This window comes from Centroberyx affinis, unplaced genomic scaffold (genome assembly GCF_046629955.1).
Source record: "Centroberyx affinis isolate AG114_WGS23_722 - 3 ecotype Tasmania unplaced genomic scaffold, CSIRO-AGI_Caff_v1 ptg000106l_1, whole genome shotgun sequence".
Classification (NCBI taxonomy): domain Eukaryota; kingdom Metazoa; phylum Chordata; class Actinopteri; order Beryciformes; family Berycidae; genus Centroberyx; species Centroberyx affinis.
In genome coordinates this window covers 343,325-365,154 of record NW_027278808.1, presented here as the reverse complement: position 1 = coordinate 365,154, position 21,830 = coordinate 343,325, and the positions used below count along the sequence as shown (strand labels likewise).

Genomic DNA, 21,830 nt, shown 5'->3' with positions numbered 1-21,830 from the left:
TAAAGAACTAGCTTACTCGTTCTATTGTGTGACTCTTAATGTTGTCATTGTTGTCAAGGTCTTGCAATGTTGCAAGAGGGTTTGGGTTAGAGATAAAAAAAAAAAAGGTGTGACGCTGAATCTTGAACAGGACAACAACAATAGGCTTAACTAATTATAGTTGTGGCTGACACGTGAATCTATCTAGATGGGTAAAAAATCAAATGTTGAAGAACATATTTGGCTCTGGGCTGGGCTGGTGACAGAGCAGGTTTGATTTCTTAATTGACTGCTTTTTCCATGTGGCAGCGGGCCCATAAGCCTGGCAGGCTGTTATTATTTTACATTTTCTCTCTTTCTTTCTTTGTGAACACATTTATGGTGTGTTCACACCTGGCATGTTTAATTTAGATGATGTATTTCAGCTCTGTTTACTACTTTGGTTCGGTTTGTTTGGGGTGAAAATGATGCAACTGGTAAATCAGCCAGTGGTTCCTCATGCTTGGAAAGCCTAGAATAGCATTATGAAGCAAGGGTAAACTGCAGTCTTGACTGATGCTCACATTATTTATTGTTTTTTTATTCAGCTTTTCCCTTGTGTGTTCAGCATTGGGAGGAATGCAAGAGAAGGTCAGTTATGGCAAAGCGGACAGCTTAGTCCATCATACCTGTTTAAAGTTACTGGGACTGGAATCAGATTTGTTGTTGATTTGTTGACATGTGTAGCATCCTGCTGTCAGACAATGTCCTCTCCTGACACTTTCAGTATGCTGATATTGGATGAAAATATACCTGCTACCATTTTCAAACTTCCTGTTTGCTGGAAAAAGTCCTCAAATCCTTTACCTAAGTAAAAGTAGTAACACCATACTGGAAAAAATACTTAATTAAAAATAAACGTTATGCGTTCAAAATTATAGAAGTATTAGCAGTAAAATGTACTTAAGTATCTCAATGTTATTTTTTTGAATGTTATTTTTTTTTAGTGTATTTTAATGTTGTCGGTCTAACTGCTCCATATACTGTTGGGGGAGTTTAAACAATGCAACATATTTTATGAGCTTATCGTATGTTTTGTTTGTAAAACCTTATTCTGCAAAGTAACTAGTAACTCTAGCCGGCAGATAAATGTAGTGGAGGAAAAAGTACAAGATTTCCCTCTCAAATGTAGTGGAGGGAAAGTATAAAGTCTCACAAAATGGAAATAATCAATTAAAGTGCACAGTCATGGAGAAAGCTGGGCTGTAGCCAAAGAGTAAAAGGATTAATGAGATTCACTTAGACAAGGCAAGGCACGTTTATTTATATAGCACAATTCATACACATCGGCAATTCAAAGTGCTTTACATAAATACAAGAAAAATAAAGACATATCGAAAGTGCATTAAAATCACATTTAAAAAGACAGTGCCAAAAGATAAAGAAGCCGGAGTCACATACACACAGGTCTCTCTCGCTGCTTTTTTTTTTTTTTTTTTTTTTTTTTTTCCTGAGCACAATGTCACTGACTGGCTCATAGGGGGCCCTCAAAATCTAAGGCACATGTACCTGGGTAAATGTCATAGTTAAGCACATTTACAAGCAAATTCCTTATGGAAAACATAACATGATTTTTTTTTCTTATCTTAGGAATATTAATATTGATGGTCAAAACATACTGGGCATATGACACAAACCCAGATCTTGACCTTGTTTGTTTTCCCTTCTTTTTGGCTATATTGCATCATAATACAGACCAAGGATGTGTTTGAATGAAGTCTGCCTATAACACAGGAGCAAGAGAGAGAGATTGATTAATAATACAGTAGAAAGACAGTAGTCTAAACCTACTTATAGCCTAATTTTCCTGGTGCAAATAGAAAGTGAACAGGCCAGCACAGACATCAAATCATCTGTACAGATGAGATGACGGTTCTGTTGCTAAAAGCGCTGTCCGTGGTGCTGAGCTGCTTCACCTTGGTTGGACAGCCAAAGTAAGCTGTACTGAAAACAATTGATTTTGGCCTAATGGTTCAGTATGTGCATGGACAACAGAGCCAAAGTCGGGGGGAGGGGGGGGGGGGAGTTGTTGTAACCCCAACTATTTAGATGAGAAACCAAATTAGCTAAATAATGCTTTAACTTCTGCAACGCCCTGTTTAATTGCCTTATCCAAAAAGAGGCAGAACAACTCCAATTTGTTCAAAATTCTCAGCAAGGCTTTTGCCTAAAACTAAGAGATGGGACCGTATCACCTCTATTTTAACATCTCTTCATTGGTTGCCTGTTTGTTTTAAGGCTTTGCACGGCCTTTCCACTAGTTTTCTTTGCTAACTTTTGATCCCTTAGCCCTGTTTATACTATATATATATATATATATATATATATATATCTTGCATTTCTATCCACTGTTTATACTGTTCATACTCTTATTTATCTGTTATGTATACTGTTATTTATCTTAGCACACTCATACTACCCCTTACAGTTTATTATTTATATACTTAGCATATTCATACCACTCTGTTCATATCATTCTGTTAATACTGTTCATACTGTATATACACCATACTGTATATATTATTATTACCCTTACAGCTTATTCTATTTATATATCATACATATGCACATTACATTGCACTGCACTTTTTTTTACTGCTTCTTTTGCACTTCTGGTTAGATGCAAAACTGCATTTCGTTGTCTTAGTACCTGTACTCTGTGCAATGACAATAAAGTTTAATCTAATCTAATATTAGCTTTATTATTATTGTACTAATTTATTACTGATTTTTTTCACTGATCTTTCCTTTGTCTTTTACCTCTCTTGGTTGTTTAGCATTTTGTAAGTTTGTTTTGAAGTTCTATATAAATAAAAAGTATTTATTATTATGTAGGAAAATGTGTCAATGTACGTAAATCTTTTGTCTTATGAATGTAAATAGTATGTGTACTAGAATATTTTGTATAATTTATATTTTTTTAAAAGTTAATTACAGTTAATTAAAAAACTAGAAGGGCACTCGGAGAGTGCAGACCTCCGCCAAGGTTCGTGCTATTATTACTTGTTCGTGAGTCGGATCCGGATCCACTCCAAAATTTAGTGGGTTCTTCCTTGGCCCATGCTACACCCTTCCATGAAGTTTCATGAAAATCGGGCCAGTTGTTTTTCCGTAATCCTGCTAACAGACAAACAAACAGACAAACACACAAACGGCATCGAAAACATAACCTCCTTGGCGGAGATAACAAAGATAGTTTACTTCCCTATGGAAGACAGAATCAGCCATAATTAGAAATGGTGTAAGTTAATAAAAAAAGAAATCTATCAATACACACAAACATAAATAAATGCATAAAATAATATGCAGTTTAATTCAGTAAATAAATGAGTATAACTAATAACAACACATTTCATTTATTCCCTACTAATTTATTTCAGTAGGCCTATTTATTTCTGTATTTCCTGCTGCATAATCTAATAATGTGCTAATATGTCCTATGCAGTGGCAGCCAAATCTCTTAATGCTGTGGATATCTAAATGTTATGTCTTATTTATGCTCGGTTACTTTTATGTACATTTATTTCCAAATGTCTATGTTTTTGTCTTTGTTTTTTGTTTTTTTACATTTATTTATTGTTGAGTTTTTAATTTATTTGTAATTATGGCCAATTCTTGTCTCCATACATATCATCATCATCAGTTTTGAATACTACTACTACTACTACTACTACTACTACTACTACTACTACTAATAACAATAATAATTTTAAAATGTTTAAAGTTTAAAATATAGCAGCTATAGAAACTCACAGGGAATTAAAATGTTCAAAAGTCAGTTCACCCTTCTTTATTAAAAGTCTTTTTCAGTCTTTTAATCATAATTTACAAAATTAAAACTTTGAAATAAAAAGAAATTGAAATAAAAGATTTAATTCAAAGATGCAAACATCCTGGAAACTGGCCACATACAGCAGCTAAAATACTTCATCGCATTGTTTTCACATAAGCCACAACAGAGCGGGCTTGTGTTAGGAAGGTTGTCAGCTTGAATCCCCAGAACAACTGAGAAAATATGACAAAAGACTCTCCCTACGCTCGACAACTGGCATCACAGTGGCCTTGAGCAAGGCATTTAATCCCCAACTGCTCCAGTATAGCTGCTCGGTGACCAACACTGGGAAATTGTTGTACTTGGCAGCTCCTAGGTGCGAATGTGTCCAGGTGTATGACTGTGAAACTAGGCAAAAAAAAAAATGTGTTGCCGAAAAAATATGTAGTCAGCAAATCTCCCCTGGATTAATAAAAATTACAGGAATAGTTCACCTCAAAAAAAGAAAAAACGCTCCACTTTACTGACTGCTTGTTAGTGTAGGGTTCACATGTGACTAGAGCATTATCATCAGTGAGCAAAATGTAGAGATAATGAGACAAATATCAGACTCTTGGACCCATGGTACAATCGTTTGGCTAAAAAACACTTGGATTATGCTGCCCGAGCTGTTTGAAGAAACTGATGGACATTTTATGCTTCTTCAGAAACTGTAAAGAGATGGCCCTGATAGCTTCAATAGTTTGTTAGAGGGCTGAGATGGAACTACAGGGGCTAAGTTGCTGCATGTTTCATGGCCCTACGAACTTCAGTGGACTTTCCACTGACATGGGGGTGAGTAGATTATGACTGAATCTCATTTGGAGGTGAACTATTACTATATACCCCTTCATAAATGTATATATTGATATGCAACCACATCTGGCACCAACATGGAGGTCCATTGGAGAAAAGTCAATGTCATACCTGCCCAGCTCTGGTTCATTGCTTGTCCCCTAGACGTCCTGTAGTTGAGCTAAGATAAAGGCACTATCTCCATCAATTAAATAATTGATCCTCAGAATAAAAAAACAAAAACATATGTAAACTTTTGTATATTACAGTAGAAAATGTAATTATGTTCCATTTTGAGTCCTAAGACGACCTGAGAAATCATTTTTGATAAATATTTTTGTAAGACAGTGGATGCTACAGTATATAGCCCTGTAGGGTGAACTCACTGCCAAGTTGACACCCCTCCACCAAACACACAAATATGTAAACACACAAAAAACAAAAAACCACCACCCTTGGATACTCTTACACTGATGTGTATCATCAAACTGCGATGTTCAGTGTCTTCCAATTTTGTGATTAAGTGTTGTAATTTACCATTTTGTTGTACACACTGTCCCTCAACTTGCCTTGTTTGTTGGTTTGTTGTATACTTTCAAATTCTTGCTCATTTCTCCAAAGCTGCCTACTCCAGCTTTAATGAAGCTACAGTTTGGTTTTTGTGTGTAAGCGGAGAACAATACCAGTAGCTGTTGTTGTGAGGGGAGAAAAATGGAGAATCACACCCTTTAGCCATTGCAAAGCCCTTGCTCTTTTGTAGCTGCTGGAAATTGGAAAATGTTGTCTACTTTTGGCTAGTTATCCACGGGAATAACAAAAATACACCAAACAACAAAATTGACCCAGGAATTCAAAATACATTGCTAACAGCTGTTTTCCAAAAGTGTTAAAGTGTTTTAGGGTGGATTTTTCCTTTAAGTCTTGATAACTTTTTCATGACTGGTCTCATGGTAGTACACTACAAATAAGTGCAGGATGCAAAGTGCCAAACAGTAGTGCCGGTAACTATAAGTTACATTTTGGTACAGCTAAAGCAGTGTCTAAGAAGGCCCACATTTCAGAGTAGGGTCATGTATTCTATGCCACATTAGATATATCTGAGGTGGTAGGAATCTGTGTACCAGTAGAACGTCTCTATAAAAGCAAGGGTCATGGACATCTAGTTTGTTAGAGGGGAGGGCCAGTCCTGCAACCTTCATACCCATATGGTAAACAGGTGCGAGTCCTGCTTTGACCATACACATCCCCATGTAAACATCATCAATGGGAAGAATGGTAATTGACTTGGACATTTTGTATATGACCATGGCTGTATAGCCAGACAGGATGAAGCCTCCACCCCCACAGTAAGGGGGGTATGAGTCTGACTTTTGCACCTGAACAGGGATATAGTACTTGCTCCATGGGTCTCTAATGGGTCCCACATACTGGATCACATAGCCGGCAAAGAGGTGCTTGCTACCGTTATTGTTCTTTTGGCTTAGGAGATAGTCCACCATGTTGTCCGTGTTTGCAAAGACGTCATCATCACCATTTAGGAGGAAGCGAGCCTGCGGACAGTTCCTCTCCATCCATTCCAGGAAGAGTATCTGCTTCAAGGTGAGGTTGTAGAAGGTGTCATGGAAGTCCCATTGCAGAATGTCGTTGTGCTCGCGGTGCTCCAGCTCCAGGAGCTTGTTCAGTTTCTGCTTCTCGAATCCGGCACCTGCCGTTCCTGAGATGAAGATCCTCCTGATCCACATGCCGTTGTGTAATCTCTCGTTGGCCCAGGTTTTGCGCAGGACTTCTCGCCGGTCGTAGTTCTCGGGGGAACTTTTAATGACCAGCAGAAGGAAGACTTCCACAGATTTGTCAGCTCCTCCACATTTGTCGGGAACGTCCAGCAGCATGGGGAAATGGCGACAGTGACGGTGGTAGAGAAAGTCTTGGATGTGACCAGGAAGAGAGGTGAAGCCTGTGATGTTGGCTGCAGACGCATTTTGTTGACAACTTGGCCAGGAATAAACATAGGGGCTCCTAGTGGTAGGTGGCCTGTTTTGACTGGCATTCTTTCTCGCATATACCTGGAGGTGCTTGGTTACATGGACAGCATAATCATCTTTCCAGAGATAGAGGACCAAGAAGAAAGTTCCAGTCAGCAGAAAAGTCATTGCCCATTTCAGTTTCATCCTTGATACTCTGCAGCTGCAAAACAAAACAATGTAGTAATAAAGTAATAAATTAACTGATGTTACAAAACAATTTACTTTTATACACATTACTGATAGTTATTGTGTTTTTAAGGTGCTCGTGTGCCAAAGCATCCAGGCTTCAATCCTACAACAACAAGCTCATAACTAGTCTTTATGAATTACCCCATTGTTATATAACATACCGTATGCCATTTGGTGGAAACTTTTATTCAAACTGAAAACTATTGTTGCACTGCTCTTTATGGGTTGAAAGTTTTTGCTGTTTATGTGTTCAGGTGTTTTGCCTGATGAAAAACACCTGCTTTGACTTCACTAACTGGGGTGTGGCCAGAAGTGCGACATGTTTGAATGCTCCACAAACAAACAATGAACATATACTCTCACAGAACACAACCCACAAATGTGTACTGCAATCCACATTAAAAAGATTCCTGTGCACAAAATTGATTTACTAACCCTCACCCGAACCCAAAGCTACACTGTGGCATTACTGCTCTGAACAACAACCAGAGGCCATGAAGAGGGAGGAGCGTGAGCAAAAGAGCAGAGATGAGGTGGCTTGGCAGAAGCTGTGCTGTTGCACAGGGTGTGAGGTGGAAACCAACCCAATGTTGTCATGTCATTTCAAAACGGGTGGAAGATGTCACATTAACTACATCAGACATTTAGACATTAGAAAAAAATGTAATGAGTTTTCATTCACATTACTCATGGTCCCATGGTCATGTCAAACATCTGAACAAACAGGAAGCTCACAACCCAGCATACCACTTAAACTGGCACAGCATGATGTAGCCTGGTCTTCACTGGCCTCACCCAGTTGTCAGAAAAACTTGAATGAGTCCATCAATCAAACCAAAAGAATCCCAATCTGTTTTCCATCAAAGACCTCTGTTTGCAACCCCAAACACATTTTTTGTCAGTTTGCTGGAGAACAGACTTATGCCAGTTTCAAGGCAGCAGTCCAAAACAAACCTGGAAGTGCCTGATGTGTAGTTGTTTACACTACATGAAGAACCCGTACAATATCTCGGACGGCACTGACCAGATTTATTTATTTATTTGCATTATCAAGTCATGTCGGAAATATCAGACTTACGAGTAAAGCGCACGCAAATGAGCCAACCAAGTGGTAAATGCGACCCGGAAAATCTGAATTTAATGCTCAAGTTCTAGTTCAAGTTTGTTTATTTAGATAGCCCTGTAGGCTCTATCTTTGTTAAGAACTTTAAAATAAAGATTTCGTGTCTGTCATTATTTACATACTTCTGCTGGTAATGTGGGTTTAGGCCTACAATATTTACTGGCCTAATGAACACCTAGCACAATAGTTTTAGGGTGTAACACAAAGTAATGTTGCAAGGTTCAGGTTCAGGTTCAGGTTCAGGATCAGGTCTTTTTTGTTCCACAGGCAGAAATTCATTTTGCAGCAAGGCACAGTAAAAACAATAACATAATTTCAGTACAAATACAAACAAATACAACGATTCCGTACAATAAGAGTCCTTAAAATAAAGTGCTAGTGTGCAAAAATGCAGAAGTAGAGGTAGAAAGTGCAGCTGTTTACATTGTGGGATAAAGGAAAATTTATATCTATTGCACTTTACTCTAGGGGGCCTAAACCTCCGGCCTGAGGGGAGAGGCTCGAATTCTTTAGAGAGAGGCTGGTCTGGATTTGCTAAAATGGACCTTTTGTTCCGAATGACCTGCCGAATAAAAATATCTGACAAGGGAGACTGCTGCTAACCAATGATTTTGCTGGCCACCTTAACAATATTGCACTGTTGCTTTTTGTTCCTCATGTTTGAGTTTCCATACCAAGAAACTAATGAGAAGGTTAAAACTGACTATAAAAGATCTATAGAAAAGCACCAACAGCTTCCTATCTACATTAAAAACATTAAGCCTCTGCAGAAAGTACAATCTTTGCTGGTCCTTCTTACAAATTGCATCAGTGTTCAAAGTTCAGTTTCTTGTCAATAAAGGTATCAAGATATTTGTAACTCTCAACACTTTCCACTCCATGACCTTTGACAATGGTCTGGGAAGGTGGAGTGATGATCTTCTTAAGTCAGTGGCCATATCTTTTGTTTTTGAGATATTCGACCTCAGAAAATGATCATCACACCACTGCACAAACTTGTCACCACAGGCCCATGTGATGTCTCCCTATCCTGGAGCAGACTGACAACTGATGACCGCGTTGTCCGTAAATTTAAGGGTGTGCCTGTCCTCATGCTGGCTCCTGCAGTCACTGGTATAGAGGATGTACAGTAATGGGGACAGGCAGTGCTTAATTTGTGCCGGATCCTGCCGGAACAGGATCCGGCACCTTGCGGTTTTGGACTAGGCTACCTGCATTCCGGTACTTATTTGCGTGGACCCGGCACCTCTGGTGGCATGAAAGTTTGTTTTTTTGTCTGCCATGTAATAATCCCAGTAGTTGACTCTTCCTTTCCCCTCCATTACAAAAACTGAATTGGCTCATTTCCATATGAAGACAGGTAATTACCCTATTAGAAAGTAGCAGCAAGCGTATAGTAATCACATCACATGAGTGAGCTGCTCTGCAGAGTATTGTAGTGAGGAAATGTGGGGTAGGGTCTCTATCTCTCTGTGGACACTCGTAGGGAAGAATTCCCGTGTACCTGGGGGAACTGATGACTGATGACTCTCACCTGTGTCACGGGGGTGGGGAGGATCACGCTGGAATAAGAGGTGGATTGAACGGCCGGACGGGGCGTGAGAGAGACTGAACTGCTTTTGTCCGTGGCTGTGGCTGTGGCACTGTGGCGGGAGGGTGCTGTTCGCAACTTTTAGTGTTGCCGACAGTGAAGACAGCCAAGCAGGGGATCCGTTCCTGTGTTAGGAGGGGAGGCTGGACACCTCCTTTAGGTAGAGAGGGACCGGGGACTAGTATATGCCTTTGCCTGTGCTTCATGGGGCTGTTATCATCGTGACTCTTGTGACACATCACCTCACGCCGTCACGCCGTCTCAAGCAGGTTGTCTGCCGTCACTGTCTTGGCATCCCGGCTGCAGCGAGTGTTTCTGTGGGCGTGTCCTGGTTGTACAGGAGACTCCATGTTCGCGCCCCACGGGGGGGGTCTTGTCGCCAGACCGGGGCGAGATAAGTCTAAAACACTTTCATGTTTAATGTTTATATATATAATGTATAATATATATATATATTGTCTTGTTAAGAGTTTTTCTTTGTCTTGGTCTATATGATTTATTTTAAAAATAGATTTTAGTGATTTGACACCCTGCCAGGGGCCCATTAAGAGGCAATGCTGGTGGCTAAGGGGGCCCTCTGCCTCCCCCTATTGGTAGAAATGGTTCTGACCTGCCTACAGTTTGGAGTGGTCCTTATTGCTTGATGTGCACTTTGAGAATTACTGGTCTACGGCATAGTAAGTTTATAGTGACCTTATTGTACTCAATGGTATTTTTCTATCTCCTACAGTATCACTGTAATATTCCTATAATAATCCTATAGAGACTTGCAATCTAAAAAAGGATGTGTTATTTTCAACACACACTTGAGTTACTTTCCAACACAAGATATGTGCTGTGTATGTGAAAATGTGTTGACAAGAGGGGGGCAAAGAGAAGACCGAATTAGGGATCAATGTGGAAAAAAACTATGTCTGACTCTGACCAAACTGAATGGCAAAGCACAGACCTGAAGATAAAAACCAAGAAGTAATGTTAGTAGCATACTTTTTTTTTTAATATGCATACAGTTGACAGTGATGCCTGATAATTCTGGTTGTTTTCAACCTGGGCCTTGTATGGAAGAGGATTAGGGCCACATGTATTTGAGTTCTGAGTTTAAAGTCAGATTTCTGAGAATAAAGTCAGAATTCTGAGATTAAAGTCGGAATTCTGACTCTGAGTTCTGTCTACATCGTTCCTGAATGCAGTGGTGGAAAGTAAGTAAGTACATTTACTCAAGTACTGTACTTAAGTACAAGTACGTACTTTACTTGAGTATTTCCATTTGATGCTACTTTATACTTCCACTCCACTACATTTCAGAGGGAAATATTGTACTTTCTACTCCAATACATTTATTTGACAGCTTTAGTTACTTTTCAGATGGAGATTTGACACAATGGATAATACAACAAGCTTTTCAAATACAACACATTGTTAAAGATTAAACCAGTGGTTTCCAACCTTTTTGGCTTTTGACATCTTACAAAAAGCAGTGTCTAGTCGGGGTCACATTTCAGATGTCTATGAGTTGTTAACAGCTCCACCAAATAGTGATTTTTCCCTCTAAACCTCACATGGTTTCATTTCAATAAATGTTCAAATGATCCAATATTTCAGCAAAGATTAGAGAAAAAGTCCAAAAACTGAAAACAGATTTGTGTATCAGAACTTTGTTTTTTCTTCTTTCCTCTCCCATTAATCATCTCACGACCCCTCAGATTTATCTGGTGACCTTTTGGAGGGGCCCGACCCCTAGGTTGGGAACCACTGGACTAAACTAGCTAACTGTATATAAAGTAGTTCAAACTAGCTCCACCTCCAGCAGCTACAACAGTAACATGCTGCTTACACACTGATGCTTCAGTATTAATAATGATGTCATATATAATAAAATATCAGTCAGAGGGACCAAACCACTACTTTTACTTTAATACTTTAACTACATTTTGCTGCTAATACTTATGTACTTTTACTTAAGGAGGATTTTTCATGCAGGACTTTTACTTGTAATGGAGTATTTTTACATTGCTGTATTGGTACTTTTACTTAAGTAAAGGATCAGAGTACTTCTTCCACCACTGCCTAAATGCCACCACAGAGCCACCCTTGCTGAGTCTGTGCCCCACCTCGGCCGGGACACGCCACTTGCCTGATTGTATTACCTCTGTTTTACTTCCTTCTCTGTAATGCACTTTGTAACTTAGTTTTGAAAAGTGCTATATCAAGTTTTTACTAGCCTATCATTATTATTATTATTACAGTAGGCTTAGAACAAAGAAGGATCCTTCTGACATTTATAAACCCATTATTAATTGTATATATTATATCTTTCTATAGTAATCCTGTAATACATTTCGGAAGGATAAACAACTATAAACTTTATATAATATCCTATAGGAATATTGTAGGAATATTATAGTAATACCATAGCGGATAAAAATACCATAAAGTGTGGCTTGTGTTGTAAAGTAACACATAAACTGAAACTGGACACACAGATGTATTGTGGCTACAATGTGGTCGCTATTAACTCACTATTAAGTATTATAGGCTACCATAGTGATACCATAGAAAATATAAAAAATACAATAAGTACAATAAGTATAATAATAATAATAATACTATAGCCTACTCACTTTTAGTAGGCCTAATGCCGACATACTATAAGTCACTATAAGAATATTATAGGAATATTATAGCGATTTTTCATCGGGGTTGAAACAAGGAAGGTTCCTATCGCCATTTCTGAACTCATAATTATCCCCTGCATTCACTGACGTTTTATTTTTATAAGAAGGCTAGTGGCAAATAAGCATTTAATCTACATATAGGCTAGTTTACAAGAAATATGTTGGACTGGAGTGCCCACCGGTTATTTTGAAGCTAACGATCCGTTATTTACATCTGACGCACACAGACGGACTGGCTACTGTGTGTTATAGGCTGGTGTGTGCAGGGGGAGAATAAGATCTTACACAATGAATTTTATCATGGAAACAGAAACATTGATTTAGTTTGTAATTTATGTTTAATAGTGTCTGACCGCTGTTTGAGACGAGCTCATACCCTGAATATGCCAGTCATCCATTAAGTATTTTATTTAACCACCATTTAGACGGAATGATGTAGCCTACCAATTAAGCCCCAAATAAAAACCAAAGTGTTGAGATCTCCTATAATCTGGGAAAAAAACGTTTTTTTTTTAGTTTTTTTTTTTTTACATAGAATAGAAATGAATCCAACCTTTAATTCCCAGGAGAGATTAAGCGTGTTGGCTACTGGATATTATTTTAAAGAATAAACAAAACTAGATGAGTATTCTTACCGTTGAAAAGGGTTTGCTGTTACGAGGCTTTTATTGGCTCCCTCCGCAAAAAAACCCAAAACATTTCGCCTAACTCGACAGCAGTATGATCCTGTCCTGTCCGCTGTGCAGCCAGCTGGGCGGTGCTTGTCTGCTGTTTCTGCTGACTGCTCTTCCTGCATCATGACTCCCACAGGAGACCGGTCTGCTGACACCGGGTCACCTGGACTCTAAGTTTACAATCAAACTCTCCTTCGACTAACTAACTTTGTTTTTTTTTATTATTACAGTAGGCTTAGAACAAAGAAGGAGTCACTCTCAGAGAAGCGGGAGGTGATTATCTTTGGATATCCTCAGACACACTTAATTTGATACTGGCTGACCAGAGGTGTCACCAGTGTGAGAGTGACTGCTCAATATCTTTCTTTCTTTCTTTCTTTCTTTCTTTTTTAATGTCATTTTAAATAGTTGTGGAGTGCGTGTTTTTTTTGTTTTATGTGAAGCACACTGTATTTGCCTTGTGTATGAAATGTACTATATAATAAAGTTTGCCTTGCTTTGCCTTGATTGGCTTCTGACATGTATAAACCCATTATTATTTTTTATTTTATTATTTTTATTAAATCCCATGTGAAGACACATCACATCACATGGGCAATATGTGGAACACATCCTTTTAGATCTGTGCCTTATGGTGTGCCTTATACAATAATTATTCATTGAAGAAAATAGGAAGATCATCATAGATAAATTCCTCCACAGTTACTAGTTAAACAGGATTTTTTGCCCACTGACTGAAACCTGGGAGTATGAGGAAAGAGAAAGAGGATCGATGCCAACTAAAAGGTACAGTAAGGCCATTGCCTTCCGCTTATTTCTCTGTCTGCCCTTCTTACTGTCAATTTAAGACTGCCCCCTGTACAGCTCTATTTATTATTGTCTTCATTTGAATTCAGTGTTTCTGTTCATATCAGGTTTTGTAGATGGAATTTTTCAAACAAAGGTTATTTAAAAATTCGACAGGATCCTCTGTGAATGCTGGTGTCATTTTTCAAGAGAGTTGATTGGTGAGGAGGCGGGCTTTTTATAATTTTGGATGGGATAGCCTGAACATGCTCCAGCCGGGATAGGTGCTTAAGTTACCATGGTGCCCCACATATAAGTAAGCCACAGTCATTAGACCAAAATATAAACCCTCTAATGTTAGCTAGCTAACAAGCTGATTTATGATTAACACAAAATCAATCAGATGGATCAGTGATGAAATAATCAGTTCCCAGTCACAAACAGCAGAGAAATGAACAATGTCTATTTAGTTCTGTTGAGACGGACAAGTTGTACATTTAGAAACACAAGCTGTTCAAAGCCACTGTCACCTGAAAGCCGTCTATTGATGAAAATAAAACATTCACTAAACAAAGAGAGCAATGACAATAAGGATGACTGTAACCTGCTGTTACTTCCTCCTCCATAGTAGCAGTTATTATACAAAATTACACAGTAACTAACAACAAAGTTGTTCTTTGCTGGGTCCTGGGGTTCCTTGGGACAAAATCTTTTAAGATGTGCCTCTGTGGTCTAATGGGCATCTGTTTGGGGTCCTTGATATAAAAAAGCTTGTTTGCCAAAAACTGATTGACATACAAAGATGAAACTCTATTTTGCTCAGCTGATTTAAATTTTGGTCACATTTTAATTATACACACACACAGACACAGTATCTGTTGTGCAGGATGGCTGGCTGCTCTAAGTGTTACTGAAAAGTAGTTGTCCCAATCACAGTATTTACTCAGACAATTACAATTACAATTTCACATTTGGCAGACGCTTTTATCCAAAGCGAGTTACACATGAGATTTTCATACAACACAAGCAAGGTTCTAGTTAGGAGAGAGCAACAAGAGTAAGTGCTATAAAGCTAAGTTCTGGTCCAACAGGACATAGGTGCTACGAGGCAGTGCATAGAGGCAATGCATAGAGTGCATAGAAGCAATTTTTTGCCAGTGGAGGGATATGCATTATTTCATAGGAATAAATCTAGGATGAGAGCATACAGTGTGGAAACGGCCTAATATTGTTCCACAGCACTGAAAAGAACAAATGAAGAGACATTGTTATGGCTCAGTTGGCAAAGGCTCATACCATGTAACCTTCATGTCCCGGGGTCCAGTCCCTCTCAGGACGTTAGTCACATGTTGGCTCTCCCCTCTCTCACCCATTTTTCTCTTGTCTTGCTCAACTGTACAGCAAAGGCAACATGACAGAAAGATATCTTTGAAAAGAAATGAATAAATGAAGAGCTTTCTTAGTAGCAAGACATTGTTGGCACAATGTACAGTAAGCTGATCTGCCGGACCAACTCAGCCACTAACAGATGGTAAGCTGCCATCATTTTGGTGATTCTTTTCTATTCTAAAAAAAAATCCATGTGGCACAACATACACTCTTACAAAGGATGAGTCATTTTTAACACATCTGTGTGTCTTCTGGGAGAACACACACTTGTGTTACTTTCCAACACCACATATGTTAATAACAACACATTTTAACACAGCATGTGTTATTAACATATCTTGTCCCAAAGAAGATACACAGATGTGTTAAAAATGACATATCATTTTAAAGAGTGTACAGCACAAACGGCTGTTTAGTCTTGCCCAATTCATGCTAGATATATATTTGATTCAGGTAATGTTCTGTGCTAAAAAAAAATAACTCATAATCCTCGGAAATTGATGTCACATTGCTAATGCATCATGCATCATTTTACAACCATAGTCACAGCTATGAATTACACTACTCCAACTTATTCAGAACGCCGCTGCCAGGGTCCTGACGAAAACTAAGAAATACGACCACATTACACCAGTTCTAAAATCCTTACACTGGCTACCAGTCACTCAGAGAATTGATTTCAAAATCTTGCTGCTTGTCTACAAATCACTCTGTGGCTCTGGGCCCAAATACATCTCTGACATGCTTGTGCCATATGAACCTTCTAGGAACCTTAGGACATCTGGGGCTGGCCTACTGGCTGTCCCAAGAGTTAGAACAAAACACGGTGAAGCAGCGTTTTGTTATCATGCAACACAGACCTGGAATAACCTCCCAGATGATATTAGACAAGCCCCGACTCTGACCGCTTTTAAGTCAAAGCTAAAAACTTTCTTATTTTACATTGCCTACTCTACCCTGTAATGGCTAAAAACGTATCTTTTCAGCTCAGCTTTTAAATAACCTTAATTTTAACTCTTTCTGTTCAGGATCCCAACAGAGCTGACACGGGCAAGTACGAATTTTCATTCGTCTTGTCCAGGTAATGCTTACTTGCGCATGAGTGAACACTATATGTGGGGGGGACAGAGCTTTACCCTGTATGATTCTCATCCATCTCTGGATGGTGAGGTTTTTGACCAAGAGGAGAATCTGTGATTCTCGTCTGCCTTAGGCAGTGAGATCTGACGTAAATATCAGATCAAGAGTAGAATCAGGAAGGACAGGGGAAAAGAAAATTACAGAAAAACATATGGGTTCACTCACAATGTGCATCTAAAAGTGGAAGTATTTGTTGTATTTGTTGTGTTCTTTCATCTTTCTATCTCATTTGATTTGAACTGCACTAGTTTACTTTTAAGTCTTTTATCTTTTGTATCTCTTGTCTGTATTTTTGCACTTTTTACCTTTACTGTATTTTTATCACCCTGTAAAGCACTTTGAATTGCCCCAGTGTATGAAATGTGCTATACAAATAAAGCTGCCTTGCCTTGCCTTGCCTTGCCTTACTACACAAGCCAAAGTTGCTGGTAAATTTAGATTACTTTCACTACTTTACATATTCAATTTCGCATTTCAGGCATTCTTATCCAAAGCAACTTACCGTCAGTGAGTAGGTCGGAGCTCAGTGTCTTCTTTGAAGTCGAGCACTTGAGCAGACTTGCGGTTCTTTAACGACCAGGCTGCCCATGAAGCATCCACAGGAAGAATGCAGAGGGTGTTGGCTAACACATTATGACTCACTAGCAGACAGATGCATCAGGTTTACTGTTTGGGTTTAGTTTATTTGAACATAGATACAAATGATAAAATACTTAAAAAGAGAGAAGAAGGAATACAAACTGGACGGGTGAGACAAAGTAACTGCAATGGATTATAAAACCATCTCACCTAAAAATGTAAATAAAATCATGTTTATGTTTAAAAGGAAAAAAAGTACATTTCCAAAGTAAATGACCAAAATGCAAAACGTTACAACTGACTGGTATACCCTGATAAACACCGTGGTTTCCCTTGTGTTGCACCATTTCAATAGCTCATTTCCGATGCATGTCAAGTCTCAAGTCTTTGGTCACGAGTTTGAGTCTCAGACAATCTGCTTAAACCACAACATGTAAATTCAGCTGATTACATAAGGTCTTATTTATTATTTAGCTATTCGTACATCAGGAATTAATAATGTGACCTGGATGAAGGTATTGATAGGAACCACAAGTGTACATAATTACTTCATCATACTACATTCATACTGCATAAAGTTTTAGTCTTTGTCATCCGATGCTATTACAAATGACACTGCAGCTGATACCAAGCTGTTGTCTTGTTGTCTGTAGTGACAAACCTAGAGTTCGAGTCAAGGATCTGCCAGTGTTTGACAGTCTGGCTTGGTTTCAAAATCATTAGGCCTCACTGAAAGAGACATTGTGCAGACATGGTGTCAACAAACTCTGTGGTTCTCAAGCATCCAGTTGCTGAAAGAGATTAAAATAAGATGCCGCCATCTTTGTGATGGTGACAGCAGGGTTATTTTGTGCGCTAGCAGGAGCCCCCCCCCCCCTCCAGTCTTTCTCTGCTCTCTCAATTAACCACATCCTTTCACTTCTGCTTATTCTCGGTTCATTTCACCTCCATCTACCCAGACTGCTGAAACCGGTTTCAAACTTGTGAAACATCCACATTTGTGCTTGATACACCCCGACCAAATCATGTCATTTTAAACAAGTCCTGGTCAACCGCTCAGTGTGGACACTCGTAGCGACCGTCTCTACCGTCGTCTTCCACAGACGGATGGAAACACACGTCCATTTTGCGCCGGAGGCGCTTCTTAAACTGAAAGCGGCGCTGGATGGAGGTGCTGGTGTCCTCCTGGGCCTTGAGCTTGGCGTAGTAGTCAGAGAACTTGTTGAAAAGGATGGAGATGGGCATGCCGTTGAGGATGATGCCGAATGAGATGCAGGCAAAGGCCACAATGCGGCCCAGGATTGATACAGGAACTACGTCCCCGTAGCCCACAGTGGAGATGCTGACCTAGGAGAGAAGAGTCCCATGTTACTCAGCTTTCATGATTTTTTTTTTTCAAATACATTATACTATGGGTCTGGATAAGAATGTTCTTCATGCTTCATTAGCAAATAAATGCAGTTCAGTTTAAAGTTTAATTTAATTAGTTAAATTAAATGAATTTGAAGAGTACGTCCTCACAATTGTGGACCTTGATTGGCTGAAAACACCAGCTGCACTCAAATGAGGTAAACCTGCTGCTTTAAACTGGCCTGACTGGAAGGATTTTAGCAATTGTTTAGTGAGGGGAACCAATCAAGACCAAGTCCAGTTGTGGTGTGTGACGGGAATTGGTCCTCTTTACGGAAACTTTCACTGCTGAAACATTCAAAGCTGAAACCTTTCTGGTACGGGACGCTCTTTTGTACCACCAGGCTGCCATAGCCATCGAGTCTCAGGCCAGGATTGCTACACTGACAGGGTGTTCACATGACATATGATGAAATTATGACATATTTTAATATGTTACGGAATTTAAAAAAAAAGTTTTGCCAATCATGTTGCGTTATCTTTGCTTCACAAAGTCACAAAATGCTAAAATGCAAAGTATGACTAGTGATTTTTTTTTTCATTGCAGTTTCAAAACCCATCAGAACGTCAACAAATAAAGAAATGCATAATAGAGGAACCCTTGAAAGCAAAAATAGTAAATATTAGCGTTGGACATAGATAAAGGCAATCATTTACAACCCTATTCATTTTCATGTTAGACTGAAAGGGGGCAGGATCCAGAATCCCCCATTTGAGCTGAATAATTATGCCACGCTTGGGAGGACTATTGCCTGTCATAACGTTACATTATTTAAATAAGTTAATATTGCTAGCTTGCAAGTGCTAATTAGGTGGTATTAATTGAAAAAAAAGCTTGCCATCGACCCCAGCAATGGGTGCAGCTGTTCTGAAACATGTAGTCTTTCAAATAAAACTTGTAGAGAACTGGGAAGCTTTGAATGGCTGTAATCAATATCTCTCCTATTTTGCACTTGCCAGGCGGAACAATTGTTCATGAAACAAAATCACATTGATATTGAAACAAGAAAGCATGCAAATCGGATTGGCTGTTGTTGGCATTTTTACATGCTATGGAGGAAACATTGAGGAAGGAAGAGTGTGTACTCATGCACAAAGTCATGCACAAAATACAAAGATAGATAAAGATAGATGTCTTTCTTTTATCTTCAACTAGACAATATTAGGGATGGCAGATCACGATAAGTAGGTTATTTGTGGTGAAACGTGAAGCAGGACATTGCTGAGAAGCTAAGCCATTTCTGTTCAAATAAAGGTTTAAAGAAACCTGAGTGAGATTTTGTGAATTGATGTTCTTTGCTGTGTCTGCCCCAGTTTACCCAAATGTAACGTTTGGTATCTGATTTTGTCTGATGTATTTGCTTACAGTATTACAGCAGGTCAATTCCAATACCATGAAATTGATATAATACTGATACCTCTCTAAGTCGGTGGTGTCTAGTCATGCCATAGATTTTTTTGGTTTTCATTCCAACAAACACTACACCAGCTGATTTCACTGATTTGCACACCTGAAACCAGAGAGGAGAAACTAATCAGTGAATTGAGCTGCTGTTGTGTTTGGTTGTAATGGAAACCTGCATACTTTTACCTTTTTTTGTCAAATCTCTTTACTGGTGAAAACAGCACAAATACAATTAAATTCACAGTTGCTGACAATGTTATTACCACTTTTCCTTTAAATCCCTTGCCTTCACACCCGTACATTTATCAGCCAAAACAAGAAAAAAGGGCAGAAAAAACAAAGGAGAAAAAAAAAAGAAAATAGGGACAAATAAGATAAATAAGGGAGGGGAGAACTCTTCTTTAGTCTAAGCCATTGGGTTACAGAATATCTGAAATCTGCATACTTTCCCATGGCATAATTTTTTGTGAAGCAGGTGCAGGTACAGGAGGAGGATAGCGGAGGGGTAGATGTTACTGGGCTAGGATAAAGTCTAAAGGCTTAAGTTTGACAGCGTCATATTCAGCTACTGGTACTCACTGCAGCCCACCACCAGGCATCTGGAATGCTGCTGAAGGGAGATCCCTCAGTGTCCCTCTCAGCTGAATGCAGGAGAGCAGAGAAAGTGAAGATTCCCATGGCAATGAAGAGGAAAAGGCAACAGACTTGCTGGTAACACTGGCGCAGAGTGAACCCGAACGCCCTCATGCCGGTCGAGTGGCGGGCCAGCTTCAAAATACGAAAGATCCGCATCAGCTTGATGACTTTGAGAACGTGGCTTAGCTTGCTGACCTGAGCCATGGTCCTGAGGTCTTCCTGGGCGCTCATGCCCTGAGCGTTGGTAAAGGCTTCAAAGACGATCTGAATGAAATAAGGCATGACAGCCACAAAGTCCACAAAGTTGAGCGCACTCCTCAAAAAATGCTTGATGTTAGAGGTGGTGGCGAGGCGAAGGAAATACTCGAATATGAAGAACACGATGGAGAAGATCTCGACCCACTCCATGTATGTCTTGCCATAGATTATGTAGACTTTCAGTTCCTCCACAGTGTTGAGTGTCATCGCCACAATGGAGATGAGCACAAAGAGGTTGGAGATCACGGTGAAAGTTTTTGCCCAAATTGAAGAGTAGGGATTCTCCACAACGTTCCAGAGAGTCTTACGGACGTTCCCCAAGACCATGTCATTGTAACCCTCGTCGTCGTGCTTCACCTCAATCTCAGCCAATAGCTCCCTCTCCACCTTCAGGTAGTCCTTCACTTCGTCCACTTTCTCCTCGAACAGCATCCGGCAGCAGTGCTGTGTGTCCTTCAGGCTCAGGCCCCAGTACTCAATCTCCTCCTCAAAGTTGATGGGGCACATTTCCCTCACGACCCACAGCACCCCGCTACTGTAGAAATGGAAGATGTGGTGGAAGAAGGCAGGATCGCGGTCAAAGAAGAACTCATTGTTGCGCACAGAATAGTCATCGCACAACGTGAGCAGCTTCGCACGGTCTCTGCACAGGGCCAAGGACCCGATCCGCGTGTGAGGATATTTCACGGCGGACTGCTTAGGGATATGAAAGACTTTTCCCCCAATGTTAATGTTGATGCTTTGTTGCAGTTTGGGTCTCTCCTCTACTTTGGTGCACTGTACTTTGTTGCCAGGACTGTCCAGGTTCTCCATAGAGTTCCATGCCTTGACAGTGCTGTCCTGAGAAAACGGGAAGGTTTTTTTCTCCTCTAGACCCTGAGGAGTGCTGTAGGCCAGACAGTTTAGGGTAGAGCGACGTTTTTGCAATCGCCTCGGCAGCTGGGCATTCTCTGAAGCCATGGCAACCGTGTTTCAAGGCAGGAAGTCAATAGCATAGAACAAAAGTAATGAGGAGGAAGAGGAAGCACTCCAGGAAAAGGATTCTAGCAACACATAGCATCTTGCTGAATCATCAGAAATGTTGTGTATGGTCCTGCAGGAACAGATATCCCAGTGAGTAGCCGGCCTTCCTGTTTTGCTTGGTCATATCATCGTCCAGAGAGCCAGGGGGAGAGGAAGGCATCCCCCTCTCCTTCCCCAGTCAATGACTGTTGCTGGAAAGCGGGCAAAGAGGCATTTGATTCATCACACAAGGAGATCAAGAGGAAGCAGCAGGGATTTTCTCTGCTTGTCTAATCTCATTGGTGCCCTTCCAGTTTTCCTTAAG

The 21,830-nt window shown here is 39.8% G+C and overlaps 2 protein-coding genes across 5 annotated transcripts; both read right to left on the bottom strand.

Annotated features, from left to right (window-relative positions):
- Nucleotides 1-1,266: 1,266 nt before the first annotated feature.
- LOC139648371 (N-acetyllactosaminide beta-1,3-N-acetylglucosaminyltransferase 3-like) lies at nt 1,267-17,449 on the bottom strand. Of its 4 annotated transcripts, XM_071524463.1 has the most exons (3): nt 16,718-17,449; nt 14,983-15,079; nt 1,267-6,808 (listed from the first exon to the last, which is right to left on the bottom strand). In XM_071524463.1, the coding sequence occupies exons 2-3, from the start codon at nt 15,057-15,059 to the stop codon at nt 5,665-5,667; spliced, it is 1,221 nt and encodes a 406-aa protein (XP_071380564.1). In that variant the 5' UTR covers nt 15,060-15,079; nt 16,718-17,449; the 3' UTR covers nt 1,267-5,664. The 4 variants fall into 4 exon arrangements, with proteins under 4 accessions (XP_071380564.1, XP_071380591.1, XP_071380572.1 ...); XM_071524490.1 differs by lacking the exon at nt 14,983-15,079 and having other exon boundaries at nt 1,267-6,802; nt 16,718-17,445; XM_071524471.1 differs by lacking the exon at nt 14,983-15,079 and having other exon boundaries at nt 16,718-17,444.
- Nucleotides 17,450-17,729: 280 nt separating this feature from the next.
- On the bottom strand, nt 17,730-21,463 carry LOC139648362 (potassium voltage-gated channel subfamily V member 2-like). The gene is made up of 2 exons (XM_071524451.1): nt 20,189-21,463; nt 17,730-18,141 (listed from the first exon to the last, which is right to left on the bottom strand). Exons 1-2 carry the CDS (start codon nt 21,461-21,463, stop codon nt 17,851-17,853), a joined length of 1,566 nt encoding a protein of 521 aa, XP_071380552.1. The 3' UTR covers nt 17,730-17,850.
- Nucleotides 21,464-21,830: the final 367 nt, after the last annotated feature.

Coding starts and splice junctions, on each gene's coding strand:
- LOC139648371 (XM_071524463.1), bottom strand. CDS start 15,059: ATGGGTGAGAGAGGGGAGAGCCAACATGTGACTAACGTCCTGAGAGGG. Junction 6,809..14,982: donor CGGGACATGAAGGTTACATG/GTATGAGCCTTT, acceptor TTTGTTTTGCAG/CTGCAGAGTATCAAGGATGA.
- LOC139648362 (XM_071524451.1), bottom strand. CDS start 21,463: ATGGCTTCAGAGAATGCCCAGCTGCCGAGGCGATTGCAAAAACGTCGC. Junction 18,142..20,188: donor ATGCCTGGTGGTGGGCTGCA/GTGAGTACCAGT, acceptor CTTCTCTCCTAG/GTCAGCATCTCCACTGTGGG.